General features: G+C 42.2%; 1 protein-coding gene across 1 annotated transcript; it reads left to right on the forward strand.

Moving 5' to 3' along the window:
• Positions 1 to 546: 546 nt before the first annotated feature.
• Positions 547 to 14,740, forward strand: LOC149320904 (uncharacterized). The gene is made up of 7 exons (XM_089504401.1): positions 547 to 734; positions 2,895 to 2,978; positions 3,313 to 3,439; positions 7,242 to 7,309; positions 7,593 to 7,719; positions 9,871 to 9,969; positions 12,750 to 14,740. The coding sequence occupies exons 2-7, from the start codon at positions 2,964 to 2,966 to the stop codon at positions 14,339 to 14,341; spliced, it is 2,028 nt and encodes a 675-aa protein (XP_089360527.1). The 5' UTR covers positions 547 to 734; positions 2,895 to 2,963; the 3' UTR covers positions 14,342 to 14,740.
• The last annotated feature ends 1,221 nt before the right edge of the window (positions 14,741 to 15,961 follow it).

The following is a 15,961-nucleotide window of genomic DNA, read 5'->3' on the forward strand; positions in this document are numbered from 1 at the left end:
TATTCGTTTTATTTTATTACAAGCCGCCCTGAGATCTTTGGATCAAAGTCGGGATATAAATATTTTAATATAGATAGACTATCGTAATTAACTGTATCATCTGCATTTCTCTAATTTATTGCCAATAAAAGCCCTTTCTTTCTTCCTGGAGACAGCCATTTAATTCATTTCATTTCCAACTTAAATGATCTCTTCTGACTGAAATGCTGTTTGTTGTTGTGTGACTTCAAGCCCTTTGTGACTCATTCCTGGGAAGATTTGGCCAGAAGGGCTTTTCTGCCCTGGCCCTCCCCTTCCTCTGAGGCTGAGAGAGTGTGACTACTTGGCCACTGAATTCCCATGGCTGAAGAGCAGGGATTTGAACCCAGGTCTCCAAAGTCCTAACCAACCCTTTAATTTTGGATTTAATGTCAAAAACTGCACTCTATGATTCCTGGGAGGACTGATAGTCGCCCAACCATAGAGTACAGGAGCCGGTCTGTACCGGAAGTGGGCCGTGTTTGTTAGTCTGGTTTCCTGTTTGAGGAGAGGGAGCAGAAGCCATCCACTCCTTCGCGCACTGGAACTCTATGGTTCATTGGAGGACTGATAGTCGTTCAACCATAGAGTGCGGAAGAGGAGAGGCCATTACCGGAAGTGGCGGCGGCTATTACCTGTCCTCCATCCTCCTCTCCTGGACCATGGTCCCTTCTTCTTCCCTCTGAGGAAAAGGGAGGAGAGGGAGGCCGAGGAAGGCAAGGAAGGGTTTTGGGGGGCAGCCTTTTCTTCCTAGAGAAGAATGAGAGCCATTTGGTAAACCTTTGGGCAACACACAGACAACAACACCCATCATCCACAGAAGAGGGAAGCCAGGCAAGAGCCAAGCAGGGGCTGCAATAGCAAGTACTACAAGCTGTGGAGGCTGCCCTCTCCCTCTCCTTCTTCAGGCAAAAGGGGCCAAGCATGCTCCAGGAGGAGAAAGAAAGAAAGAAAGATTATATATATATATACTGTGTATATATACACACACACACACAATGGCGCCCTCAGTCTCAGGCTTGCCTTTCCTGGGGCTTCTCCTGCTGTTGCCCTTTGGAAGGATGTCTGTGGAAGGGACCCCTCTTCCATCTCCATGAGGCCCTGGGAGCAAAGCCCTTCAAAGTCCAGGAGACAAAACCCAAACTCCATTCGCCATGCAAAAAGGTACTCCTTCTCCTAAGGCCCCAAGTGCCTCCATCCTTTGGGAGGCCCCAGATGCTCCTTTTGCCAGGCAGGGAAGATGGAGAATACAGTATTGGGTCCCTCCTCCACAGAGCCTCTCCTGGGCTTTGGGGGGGCTTTGTTCCCAGAGCCAGGAGGAGGAGGAGGAAGAGGGGCTCATTGTTTGCAGAGATGGACCTCCAAAGAACAACAACAGCAACAGCATCAGAAACTCAAGCCTGTGATGCAAACATCAGCACTTCACACACACACACACACATATATATATATGTTCATCCTGGATGATGGTTAACCCCTCTGACTGATGAAGAAGAAGCCAGTAGAGCCTGAAAAAGTTGCAACATGTGCTTTGTTATCATTGTGGAATCCCTCTTTTGTGGATTTGGGGTGCTGCTATGCTTTGCTATAGGGCCGACTTGGCTTCCCCTTTGTATATTTGGGGCTCATCTTGCTTTTGGGTCATGGAAACCAGAGGCACCATTGCATGCCCAGGAAGGCTGCCTCCCCATAAAAGTTTACAAAATGCCTCTGCCTCTCTTGTTGTTGTTGTTGTTGTTGTTGTTGGGTGCTTCTGAGTCATTTCCCACTTACGGTGACCCTAAGAGAGAACCAATCATAGGATTTTCTTGGCAAATGTTATTCAGAGGAGATTTACCATTGCCTTCCCCTGAGGCTGAGAGTGTGAGCTGCCCAAGGTCATCCAGTGGGTTTCATGGCCAAACATGGGATCGAACCCAGGTCTCCAGAGTCAACCCTCAAACCACTGACTGTTTCTATTGCAGGATTCATATTCAGTCCTTGCTGCGGTCAGTCAGGCAAGGCTGCATCTGCATTTCAGAATTCATACAGTTTAACTGCCATGGCTCCATGCTTTGGGATTTGGGGATTTTTAGTTTTGTGACATGTTTAGCCTTCTCTGTCAGAGAGCTCTAGTTCCCCCCAACAAACAACAAATCCCAGGATTCCATATAATGGAGCCATGGCAGTTAAACTGCATTAATTCTGCAGTGTAGATGCAACCCTAGTCTTCTCTGCAACACAGAGTTTGGGTCAAGAGTGAGATCTCAATGTAGGGAAGGGCTGGGTATTTGCATACGTTATCCATCCAGCATCTACAGGCTTTTATGCATCTTTCTTTTAACCACGGCATTTAGCCAAAAGTGGTGAAACCCAGGGATTCCTGACACTTACACACTCTTAACACATCTTATGTTTAGAGGTAATCTGGTGTAGCATGACTGCGGCCTTACAGACCAAAGGTTTTGAGCAAAAGATTTTTCTACTTCCAGCAGTTCCCCTCATCTCAACGCTTCCCCTTTTCAGTAAAGCAGATCCTGCCTTTTCAACTGAAGTGTTTGCCTTCCATTCCCTTTTTCATCCTTTGCTAACTCTCCCTTTGTAATTATAGCTACCCAACACAGAGAACTGAGCAGTTGGAAAGCATCCCTAGGGTCCCCTTGCCCTCACTTCTTGGTAGTGTAGGAATCAACCCCATATGGCTTACTTGGAAGGCTGTAATAATGATATGGGACCTGTTTGCAGGGAGGTATTGCAAAATGCACACCATCTGGGGAAGAAGAAGAAGAAGGCGGCCTTTGGAGGCCTTGAAAGATCTTGGCGGGAGAAAGGAGACCAAACTTTTTTTCTATGGGTCAGAGACAACCATCTTTCCATCTCCTTTGTGTCCCTCTCAGGTGGCGCAGTGGCATCAGAGACACGACTTGGACCACCTCTTCTTAGCGGCAGAACAGAAGTCAAGGACCATGCGGACTCTCCAGGTATTAGAAATACCACCAGACAGAGACGGAGGGCTCTTCCAGGCTGCCTCCCACTGAAGGAGGAGAACTGGATTTTTAACCTAAAAAAAGAGAATCAAGGAATCTTAAAGGAAAATAGAAGTTAAAAGTAAAGTGACATATATATATAGAATAATACATAATTTTAAAAATCATCCACCAAAAATGAACTTCTTTCCTTTCCTTTTGATAGTGTATAAAGTGGGCTAGGAATTCTGCTGCACCTCTCACATGAAGTCTTTGTACCACAACAGTAGATGAAATGAAAAACAGTTCAGGAGATTATTTCTGAGCAGGTCCTTTTTATTTCTTTCAGGAGATGGTGTCCTTTGAGGAGGTGGCTGTGTATTTTACGGAAGAAGAGTGGCATCTTCTGAATCTGGACCAAAGAGTTCTGTACAAGGATATCATGCTGGAGAATTATAGGAACGTGACCTTTCAGAGTAAGAATGACTTTTCCTTAGTGGATAGATGCTGAAGGGATCACTATTTATTGCTGACCACCTATTTCTGCAAAAGGCTAGGGCTCTACTGAAGCTCTGGTTTTCAAAAGAGTACAAAACTGACCTGGCTGGTTGATTGAAACCACCCTAAGGAATCTTAGCAGAGCTTGTCCAGCTCTTTGATGTCTTCTTACACTGGGAATGGAAATAGGCAGAGGACTACATTGAATGAAACAAATCATACTGTAGGAATAATCCAGTTTGAGACTCCTTTAACTGCCCTGGCTCAGTGCTAGGGAATACCAGGAATCATAGTTTATTGTGGCACCAGAGCTCTCTGAGAGAGAAGGCTAAATGTCTCACAAAACTACAGTTCCCAGAATACTCTAGAAAAGAGACAGGGCAGTTAAAGCAGTCTCAAACTGGATTATTTCTGCAATGTGTTTTGGACCATTGTGATCATTCCGAAAAAAGCCCTCCATGTTCCTTGCGGTCCTTATTAAGACACACACATTGCAACCTTTCAGAGACTTTTGGCAGAGCTTTCCCAAGAGAAAATGGACATTTGGATTTTCCCCAAAGGGAGGATGTAGTGTAACTTTAAAGTGGGAATGTATTTTGTAGGGTGAAATGAGATGAGTCTGGCATGGTTTAGATTCCATCATTATGGTAGAGGAGCCACTGGAGATGTCCAGAACACTATTGATCCCTGCTGTGTTTAATAACTCCTCGTTTTGAAGTCAGAGATTTGAGGGAAGATACTGGGTGAGGTTCAGGTAGCAGCTATGTGTTCATTGGATCCTTGGTATCCATAGCTTATAACCCTAACATGGTTTTTTTAAAGAAACAAAAGTAAAATGCGCAACTGACATAGGCAGGGAAATTGATTTGGAAAGTTGGATCTTCACTAGAAATAAAACTTTTCACTTTACAAAATCCCAGAACGCAAGAGAAAATAACTTTAAGATGGCCTTCAGATGTTATTTAACCCTGGTCAAAATGGCTATAATATACAAAACAGACAAAGACAAGTGCTGGAAATGTGGGGAAATAGCTAGCTCATGGTTTCGCATGTGGTGGAATTGTCTAGTAATAAAAGATTTTAGACAGTTTGTGAGATGTTAAAAGTAAGATTTCAAAAGGAACCCAATATATATTTACTTAGGGCCAGAACAGAATGCTAGCTTGGGGGTGTAGTGTTTACACGTGGCACGCCTCTAGTCACCCAGAAGTCACACCGGTGATTACACGCCAGGTGGCTTCTGGGCAACTGGCAGGGGGCATTTAGACACCACACTTCCCCAAGCCAGTCGGAAGCCAGGTGCAGCTGAGAAGGAGTGGCTTTAATCTGCCCTAAATAGGAGCGGATCTTTTCCACTCCTATTTGGGGTGGATTGTGGCTGCAGCGTGTGCTTGCTGTGGCCCCACTTGTTGAGGCTTTGGCAGCAGCAGCTTGGAACCACCCCTCCAGGGATGTCTGTTCCAGCCCCAAATATAGTAAATAAAATGCCAAACCCAACTGAAAAAGAACATTGGAAAAAATCCTATGTATGGTTTCTATGGTAAGAATATTGCTTGCTCAAAAATGGAGATCAGCTATCATCCTAACAACAGCTAACTGGTTATTAAAATTAATGGAAGCAATATTTTTTTATTTCCAAATTTTATTAGACATTTTAAAAGAAAAAAGTACAATACAATCTTATTCACCTTAATTAAAATACATTCCACTACATCCTGTAAAATATTTTTCTTCAATTCTTAATAAAGTTGGTTACTTCCTAGATTACTGACTTATCTCGTTTGTTCATTATTATCTTAATTATTTCAACTGAACTCTACATAAAAAAAAAATTAATAGAAGCAATAGAGATAGACAAGGTGACCTGTTGGATAATTGGTAAATCGTCAGAAAAGATAGAAGCAGAATGGAACACAATTATATAATATTGTAATCATAAATGGAATTGCAAATAATTTTAGATAGTTTATATACTATAGTTATACATGGAGCTGTAAATTACGGGGGGCAATGAAATGATGTAAGGGACAGAAAAATAAGAGAATAATAATAAGTCAAAGAATTTTTAAAATGTACAATATGCACTCGTCCCTCCATATTTGCGGATTTGATATTTGCGGATTTGATTCATACGTTCTTGCTAGGAATATCTAGGTCCTCCAGTGCAACTCTATGGTCAACTTTAACTAAAAGTTGCACTGAAACACCTACAGATTCCTAGAGAGAGCACTCACTAGGCATTTGTAGCTCCTCCAGTACAGTTCTATGGCCAGTGTTTGTCGGACATTGACCACAGAGCTGCCCTGGAGGACCTAGAGATTCCTAGAGAGGTGCCCTCTCAGGTAAAAACATGGTGTTTTGTTATTTGCAGTTTTTCCATATTCACAGGGGTCTTGTTCCCCTAAACCCCAGTGAATATGGAGGGACAAGTGTACTGAAATAACTGTTGGAAGATTTTTGCTTTCTCTTTCCCCCTCCTTAGATAGATAGGAAATTCCTGCGTGTAAACTCGCGCTTCCTCATTCAAACTAACCATGTGATTTAGATTACTCCCCCTTTAGGACTAACTGGTATTCTTTCAAAGATTTTCAACCTTCCAGGGACACCTCAGGACTAGCAAAGCCCCGAGGAGAGGAGCAGGGGTCACAGGTGCACGCCCGTCACCACACACCCCCCCCGCCCCAATTTCCCCCGGCTTCTAGCTGTCTCTCAGAGACAGCTGGAGGCCGGGAAAGGGCGAGGGAAAAGTCCCAGAAGCCCCGCCCCTGGAGGGAGGAAGCCACACCCCCAGCATGCAGTCCCCTTTCTGCGGGGCTGAAGCCCTGCCCCTGGCACAGGGACCTGAAAAGGTTCGCCATCACTGCTCTATAGGAATTTTGACACTGGGTATATTTATGTTGATTTTTGCCAACCCAAACACTCCATAGGGGTTAAAACTATTACTGTTTGCTCCCCAAAATAGGTTATAATAGTTTAACCCATGAAATTTCTATGTATACAAAGATGAAAGCCATCCAGTTCATTCCATGGTCTCTTCTTTGCAGGCACTACTGCTTTTGAGCTAATAGATTGAGACTGACTTTTTTTTTTTTAATCTTACTCTGTCCCCTAATAGAAAAGCATTTACAGCCTTACGGTTTCAATGTATGCCTTCTGCCTATTTGACAGGGAGATATAATAACACCCCTGTCCACCCAAGATTGTGTATTTGTAAAACTGGGGTAGTTGAGAATATTGAACATTATCTTTTACATTGCCCTCTTTATACAGCTCCTAGACAAAAGTTCCTTGATCATATTTTATACTCTCTTCCTGACAAATCTTATTCCCAGCAAATCTGCATGCTTTTGGCTGGTAATGATGTATTCATTACCTCCATGGTGGCAAAATTTGCTTCCTAGTTCCTAGTAAGTTTAGACTTAGTTCTCAAGATGGGAGTGAGGATTAGAAGTCTCATTTGCCATATGTTTTTATCACTATTGTTGCATTACTGTATCTTATTGATGGGATTATTTTATTATTATTATTTTGTTTATTTGTATTTCCCCCCTGCAATTATGTGTCTTGATCCTTTTATATTGCTTTTGTATCTACTGGCTGCACCAGTATCAAATTGTGATGGCTTTTATCTTTCAACAATAAAGTTATTTTACCTTTTACCTTTTTGCAGGCACCTGTGGGGGATCTCTGGGCAACTCCCCACAGAGCCAACTTCCTTTCATTTGCACTGCAGGATTTTCAGAGGCAACCGAGTTAATGACTGCTTTGTTTCCCTCACAGGCGGCATCATCCCTGTATTGCAGGCCGATTCTGGGTCAGATGAAAGAGCTGTTTTGAAGTCCCCAAAGGTAAGAGAAGGATTGTTCAGGTGAGATGAAGAGGACAGGAGTAGTGCCTCTCTCTGTCTTTGAGAGGATTAGAAAGACTTCTTGGCCTTGTCTTTATTTTTGTAACTAAAGAAGAAGGCAATAAACATTCCTGTGTTTTTCACATGAAGTTTTGAACCCTACTAAAATAAAATAAAGGGAAAAACACTTCAAAAAGATACCGGCACTTGGAGTGCTACCACCACCACCAGTTGTGTGTGTGTGTAAGACCATTTCTGTATCAAGAATGAGTTCTTTCTTCTAGTGGCTGCTGTCCTTTGAGGAGGGGGCTGTGTATTTTACTGAGGAGGAATGGGATCTCCTGGATCCAGGCCAAAGGGCTCTCTACAAGGAAGTCATGCTGGATTACTGTAGAGTTGTAAACTCTCTGGGTAAGGATTTCCTCCCTTCTTCTTTGCTAAGAATTGCAAAAGGTTTAATTCTTTTCTGGGCAATTTTTCTTTGCATATTTGGAAGTTCCTTAAATCTTCAATCCTAGGGGTTTTGTTATCTTGCAGAAGGCTCTGTAACTCATATGGAGGACAGTCCTGGAGGGGGAAATACAGAAATGGCATGTTTCCTCCCAAATAACCTTTCTTGCAAAGCAACATTTGGGCAGATCTGTGCCACTTTAGGATACTTACACATTAAACCTGTATCATTTATTGAACCAACTCTGACCTGAAACAAACGAGCCAAAAATGACGCCTTCCAGCAAAGCCACACTGCAGCTGCTAAAGTGGCAAACAAGCTAGTAAAATGTGGACTAGGCGATGCAACTGTTAGGTGGATTAGTAATTGGCTGACTGTCCGTACACCAAGGGTGCCCAGCAAGGGCTCCTCTTCATCCTGGACAGAAGTGACCAGTGGGGTGCCACAGGGATCTGTCTTGAGCCCAGTGTTATTCACCATCTTTATCAGTGGTTTGACTGAAAGAATAGAAGTTATGCAAATAACACCAAATAAAGAGGAGTAGCTAATACCACAGAGGAGAGGGTCAAAATTCAGAATGAGCTTAATAGATTAGAAAGCTGGGCCAAAACTAACAAAACGAACTGCATCAGGGAGAAATGTAAGGTACTGCACTTAGGACGGAAAAATAAAATCATATAGGTTGGAGGTTACCTGGCTTAACAAGATGTCATGTGCAAGGGATCTAGGAGTCTTAATGGACCACAAGTTGAACATGAGTCAGCAGTGTAATGCAGGAGCTAAAAAAGCCAATGCAGTTCTAGGCTGCATCAACAGAAGTATAGTGTCCAGAGATCAAGGAAAGTCATAGTGCCACTCTATTCCAGTGTCCAGTTCTGGGCACCACAATTCAAAAAGGATGTGGACAAGCTGGAGTATTTCCAGAGGAGGGCCACTAAAATGGTGTAGGGTCTGGAAACCATGCCCTATGAGGAGAAATTTAGGGAGCTTGGTATGTTTAGCCTACAGAAGAGAAAGTTAAGGAACGATGTGATAGCCCTGTTTAACTATTTAAAGGGATGCCATATTGAGGATGGAGCAATCTTATGTTCTCCTGTTCTAAAGACTAGGACAGGGGTAGGCAACCTTTTTGAGCCGGGGGCCAGGTTGCTGTCCCTCAGGCGACTGGGGGGCCGAAGCCGGGGGTGGAGCTTCAACCCTCTGGGGCGGGGCCACGTGCCGGGAGTGGAGCTTCCACCCTCCAGGGGGGGCCGTGTGCTGGGGGTGGAGCTTCCACCCTCCAGGGGCGGGGCCGCATGCTGGGGGCGGAGCTTCCACCCTCCGGGGGCCAGGCCTCCCCATCTTTGCTGGCCCCTGACGGGGCCCCAGGCCCCGTCAGAGACCAGCAAAAAAGCTGGTGGGGGCCGCCAGCGCTGGAGGGCCCCCTGGAGGGCCCCAGTGACGGCACCGGACCTCCCAGAGGCCCCCTGCCGCCCTCGGAGCCCTCATGGAGGGCCCCAGCGACGGCACTGGGCCTCCCAGAGGCCCGCTGCCGCCGCGGCCACCTGTCACGGCTTTTCACCACTCTGGGCGCCGCCATTTTGGGTGAAAAAATGGCGGCGCCCATAGCCCCAGAGGCCGCTATGGGCGCCGCCATTTTTTTGCCCAAAATGGCGGCGAAGTCTCACGCTACCTCGGGGAAGGTCGCGCGAGACTTCGCCGCCATTTTGCCGCCCAAAATGGCAGCGCCCAGAGCGGTGAAAAGCTGTGACAGGCGGCGGCAACAGCAGCCAGGGGGCGGTTGGCAGGCCTCCGCGGGCCACATCCGGCCCGCGGGCCGGAGGTTGCCAACCCCTGGGAAGAACTTTCTGGCAGTAAGACCTGTTCAACAGTGCAATATATTTCCTTGGAGAGTGTTGGAGTCTCATTCTTTGGAGGTTTTAGAGGCTGGATGGCCATCTCTCAGGGGTGCTTTGATTGTGTCTTCTTGAATGGCAGAATGGAGTTGGACTGGATGGGCCTCGAGGTATCTTCCTTTATTCTATGAAATCTTTGGACAAATAAGAACAGATGGCATTAGCACATTATGATGGGATATTTTTGTAATCACTAACCTGTTTCTCCTTTGAAAGGAAGTGTCAAGCCAGACCTCATCTGCTGGCTTGAAGAAGCAGAAGACTTGTTCATCCAGGACTTGGATGAAGAGAAGGGGTTGACAGCTATTTTTTCAGGTGAGTGGCAGAACCAGTGATGGGTATGTGTGATTTTTTTTGGTCTGTCAAAACAGTGTGATTATTCATCCACAAGGTATGTTGATTTTGTAGAGCTGGAGCCAGCTTGTCATGCTGCAGCAAAGAAGGGAAATGCTATCTCTACCTGCATTAGTAGAAGCATTATTTCCCTAGTTCATGCCCTGGTCAGGTTTCATTTGGAGTAGAATCATAGAAGAGGCCTTAAGTGCCATCAAGTCTGATCCCCTGCCATGCAGGCAGACATAATCAGAGCACCTCAGACAGATGGCCATCCAGCCTCTGTTTAAAAATATGAGAGCTGCACACTACTCATTATCTCTCTCTGCTGGGGTCTGCAGTGTTGTCAGCACATATAACTGCACAAAGTAGCAAAGAAAGATGCAGAACTTTATTACAGAGTACAAGACTGTATACATAACAATGACTTCCCAACCAACCAGCCACTAACAGTAGTCAACCCACACTGTCCGTAGGTCACACCCTTATGTATATAGATTGTGCATGGCACGATCTCTTCACACAGGTGTCTGCAATTGTTCTTTGCATCAGCATCTTGCAACATGCCTTTTGAGTTATCCTGGGCATGTCTTCCAAGTGGTGTGGTGATGACACTCCATGTCAGTCACCATGGTACAACCTTTCTAGATGTTGCATCATATAACTTTGTCAGCCAGCTGCCATATTCTGTCCTGTGAAATTCTAATACTGGTGTTGTACATACATACAGTGACAAAATAACCTCCCAAAGCAGGAGACCACCACTCTCTGAGACAGCATGTTCCTGTCGAAGAGCTCCTACTGTCTGGAGGTTCTTCCTGATGTTGAAGTGGACTCTCTTTTCTGAATACTGTACTCAGTTCTACAATCCTCCTTTTAGAAGGATATGAGTAAGTTGGAGTGAGTTTAGAGAGGTGGCAGTGAGGATGACAAGAGGTACAGAGAACAAAATAACACAAGATTTTGATTGCATATTTTGACAGTGAGAGCGATTCAGCAATGAAAGCAGTTGCCCAGAAAAATGATGTGGTGGTCTTCTCTGGAAAGAGGCTGGACAGCTACCTGGTGGGAATGCTGTAGCTAGAGATTCTGCATTGAGCAGTGGTTAGACTTGATGTGGGCCCACAGGACTCCTTCCAGCTGAAAGCTGGATGCTATATTGTTTCTGTATTTAGGTAGTAGAGAGAAGATCCCAGGTTTAGACTCAAATTTGAATTTGGTTCTGTCCATGGATGGAGAAATGTCTTAAATATTTTCTGTACATTCTTCAGATATTCCTCATTAGAACTTTTAGACAAGATGTAAAATGTAGTGTTAGACTGTTACATCTTGTCCTTCTGTGTGACTGGTTTTCTGTGACCACAGCTCCCCCTTTGTCAGCCTGCCATATAATAATGTTAGGATTGTTTCTGTGATTGTAGTTGACATCTCGTTCCACATGGCTGAGATTGTGTATAAATCTGTGATTATCTCTTTTTGGGCATGACAATGAAAGCATTCTATGTAGAAATCCAGTTCCATGTTCTAGCCTTCTGGAGGACTTCATGTGGAGTTCATTTTGTGCCTCAGCAAATCATTTTCTTCTAATTCCATGTTCTGGCCTCCTGCAGGAGTCCATGTGACGTTTTGTCGCTCTAGAAAATATTTTTTATAAATTTTGTAAGCCGCCCTGATCATATCTATGGAAGGGCGGGGTAGAAATAAAATTATTATTATTATTATTATTATTATTATTATTATTATTATTATCTTTTCTTTTCTTTTTTAATTAGTTATTTTTTAAAAAAACATAACAATACATTTACACACCTTTGAGATACAATATAAAACAAACTTACATACATCCCATACCTCCATTCGGCATTACAAAGCTATCTTATTCCTTCTTCCCAAACTCCTTCAACTTTCAACTTATTTTCTTGTGTTTTGGTCAAGAGGGATCTATGGTCATCATGAACAAGTTAGACGACATATTTCTTTTAAACACAAACATCAACAGACCATTGTAAAAATATGAAACACTTGTATCAATTTGCCGTCATTTGAAAATTTAGGGCAAGGGCAAGATTTGCATTTTTAACCCTTTTACATTCCAACCCATTCCCAAAACTGGGTAAATATAATTTACATCTGAGCATTTATTATTACTCTGTAAGCAACCAAAAATGAGTTTATATCACAAAAGTTCTTGCTGAAATAAAAACCAATTAGCCTTAAAGGTGCTGCTACATTCCTTTTTCCTCCTCCTCCCTTTTTCCTCTTTATGCTACAAGAGACTAACACAGCTACTTCTTTGAAAATGATTGCAATTTGATGCCTTTCTCCTTCCCCTAGCCTTGCTGAAGTTTTGTTATTCTGCCCTATAACTTTGTGAAAACTAACCCAGCATGATGCAATGGTTTGAGCCTTGGACTAGGACTTTGGGAGGCCAGGGTTTGAATCCCACCTCAGCAGCAAAAACCCACAGGGTGAGCTTGGGAAAGTCAGACTTTCTAAGCCTTGGAAGAGAAGGCAGGGGCAAACCTGCTCTAAATCAGGGTTGCCATAATTCATGGTTGATTTGAAAGTCCATAACACCAATAAGAGCAAATAACATTGTGGGGAGGGGAATACATCTGATCTGTGACTTTTGAAGTGAAATAGGAAATTAGCCAGAAAGAAATGACTGCAGTGTTGGAGATAGTAGGCTTGAGACATTTGAAGAAATGCAAGTTGTTTTATTCTTAATGATACGTTATTTTTCTTTTTATTCCACAAATCAGGTGATTGTTGGGACAGTGAATGCTATCAGATTCCATCTGTTGTGTCCAAGGATGTAACCAAGCACAAAGATGGGGAAAGGCTTCTTAAGACAGATCAAAGAACTCACACTGGGAAGAAACTATTTAAATACCTACAGTGTGGAGAGAGCTTCAGCCAGAAAGAGTACCTTAGTCAGCATCAGAGAAGTCATATGAGAGAGAAAAGGTATGAGTGCATGGAGTGCGGAAAGAGCTTCAGTAAGAAAAGTGGACTTAGGAGACATCAAAGAAGTCACACAGGGGAGAAACCGTATAAGTGCATGGATTGTGGAAAGAGCTTCAGTGAGAAAGGGAGACTTAGGATACATCAAACAACACACACAGGGGAGAAACCGTTTAAATGTATGGATTGTGGAAAGAGCTTCAGTGGGAAAGGGATCCTTAGGGGACATCAAAGAACTCACACAGGGGAGAAACCATATACATGTATGGATTGTGGAAAGAGTTTTAGTGGGAAAGGGGACCTTATTAGACATCAAAGAACTCATACAGGGGAGAAACCATATAAATGCATGGAGTGCGGAAAGAGTTTCAGTGTTTATGGATCACTTACAAGACATCAGAATATTCACAAAGAGGAGGCCCCCTATGAATGCAGGGAATGTGGAAAAAACTTCAGGTGGAAAGAGCAGTTTAAGTATCATGAAAGAACTCACACAGGGGAGACACTGTTTAAATGCTTCGAGTGTGGAAAGAACTTCAGTCGGATTGGGCTTCTTCAGCAGCACCAACAAAATCACACTGGGGAAAAACCATATATATGCATTGAGTGTGGAAAGAGCTTCATTCGGAAAGAGCATTTTCAGCGTCACCAAAAAGCTCACGCAGGAGAAAAACCATATAAATGCATGGATTGTGGAAAGAGCTTCAATCGGAGTGATTACCTTAGGCAGCACGAACGAAATCACAGAGGGGAAAAACCATATAAATGCATGGAATGTGGAAAGAGCTTTGGTCAGAGTGCACACTTTAGGCAGCACCAAAGAATTCATACAGGGGAGAAACCATATAAATGCATGGAGTGTGGACAGAGCTTCAGTATTCGTGGATCGCTTACTATCCATCAGAGAACTCACACAGGAGAGAAACCACATAAATGCTTGGAGTGTGGAAAGAGCTTCAATCGGAGTGACCGCCTTAGGCAACACAAACAAAGTCACAGAGGGGAGAAACCATATAAATGCTTGGAGCGTGGAGAGAGCTTCAATGTCTGTAGATCACTTACAGGGGAGAAACCATATAAATGCATGGAATGTGGAAAGACCTTCAGTGTTAGTGGATCGCTTACTAAACATCAGAGAATTCACACTGGGGAGAAACCATATAAATGTACAGAATGTGGGAAGAGCTTTAGTCAAAATGGACACCTTAGGCAGCATCAAAGAACTCACACAGGGGAGAAACTGTATAAATGCATGGAGTGTGGAAAGAGCTTCAATGTTCATGGATCTCTTACTATCCATCAGAGAACTCACGCAGGAGAAAATTGTACAGATGCATGGAGTGTGGAAAGAACTTCACTGCTGCTTGATCACTTACTAGACATAATATAAGTCATACAGGCAAGAAATCATATAAATCTAAGGAACGTGGAAAGAAGTTCAGACAGAAAGGGCTCCTTAGGAAGCATTCTTATAGAATTCACTAGGAAATCTATCTAGTCCCAGTGATTTACCTGCATTAATATTCTTGATAGCATCCTGGATCTGTCTTGCATTGATAGGGCCTTTTTAAAAGCTGGGTGGTTATCTGTCAATTCTTTTAGCTGGCTGGATTCCAGAAATTCACCAAATGTAATTGAGGGGTTCAGTTGGTTTTTATATAGGGTAGTATAACATTTATTAAATTCATTAAATATCAGAAGTTGTACTGATTAGATAGAAAAGGTTAGGGAATTAGCTTCTTTAAATAAATTGTCTAATTTGTTGAGAAACAATTCAGTAGAAATATTCAGGAAAACATGGGATCCATTTACAGAATATATTAATTGGAAAAGTAGATTATCAGTAGAGTTGGATTTGAAATATAAAGAATATTTCTTTTTATTTTGATTTGGGCTTAGATATAAATATAAGGTATATTTTTGTTAAAATTAGAAGTAAATAAATAAAAAGTGTATGAAGATTAGCGAGGAGAAAATATTTTGTTGGTTTAAATACCACTTAGATGTGGGAGGTCAAATTTTATTTTTTTATGTTGTATTTTGTTTTTGGATTTTTTAAAGAATTAGGGGGTTTATAGGATTAATATGGATACCAAGGTGTAAGTTTTGTATTTGTTTGTTTCATCTGTTCTGTTTGTTCAAAGTTCTTTTTCAAAATGAAAATCTTTATGGCTAAAACACTAATTTGCAGTGATGAAATGCCTGTTCTCATGTCTTAATTCAGATACTCTTTTTCTCCTGTTCCCTTTTTAAAGCATTAGCAAGTAGTTTTTTATTGTCATGGTCATAAGAACAGAATTTAGTATAAATAAATGCTCTGTGCTCTTGACATTAGATGTTCATTGCATCTAATTCAGACCTTGTTCTATCATAGAATCATAGAGTTGGAAGAGACCACAAGGGCCATCCAGTTAGTATTTGGAGCGGGAAATGCAAATTTATTTAGAGAAGACAAAATCATTCATCAAGTACATTTTCTTTATACAAACTAATGGTGTCCTTACATTTTTCTGTGTTGAATTTCATTTTGTTAGCTTTGTTAGCTTTGGCTCAGCTTTCTAGTCTGTTCAGATAATAATAATAATAATAATAATAATAATAATAATAATATTAATAATTTATTTATATACCGCCTTTCCAAGGAGATCAAAGTGGTTTACAGAATTACAATTACAAAACACATAGAATGTATAAAAGATTAAGCAAACAAAATCCATAAACAATTACAATAACAATCAAAGAAAATAAAAAAAATTACAATCCAATGAAATTCATAATTAACCCCTTTCCCAGTCCCTTAACACAGGTTCAAATGGCAAAAAAATAAAAATAAAAATACATAGTAATTATAACAATAAAGTTAACAAAGCAAAATACAAACAAGTAATAGAATACAAACAGGTGAAAAGAAAATAATCTCCATTCTCATCCCCCATCTCAGTCCTAAAATCCAATATATATCAATCAATCAATCTTTATTAATGCTTAAGCCAAAGGCCATTCACATGAT

Source organism: Sceloporus occidentalis, unplaced genomic scaffold, assembly GCF_023333645.1.
Source record: "Sceloporus occidentalis isolate IW3139 unplaced genomic scaffold, rSceOcc1.0.p SCAF_1, whole genome shotgun sequence".
NCBI classification, from domain to species: domain Eukaryota; kingdom Metazoa; phylum Chordata; class Lepidosauria; order Squamata; family Phrynosomatidae; genus Sceloporus; species Sceloporus occidentalis.

Coding starts and splice junctions, on each gene's coding strand:
- LOC149320904 (XM_089504401.1), top strand. Junction 3,440..7,241: donor TAGGAACGTGACCTTTCAGA/GTAAGAATGACT, acceptor TTTCCCTCACAG/GCGGCATCATCCCTGTATTG. Junction 7,310..7,592: donor CTGTTTTGAAGTCCCCAAAG/GTAAGAGAAGGA, acceptor TCTTTCTTCTAG/TGGCTGCTGTCCTTTGAGGA.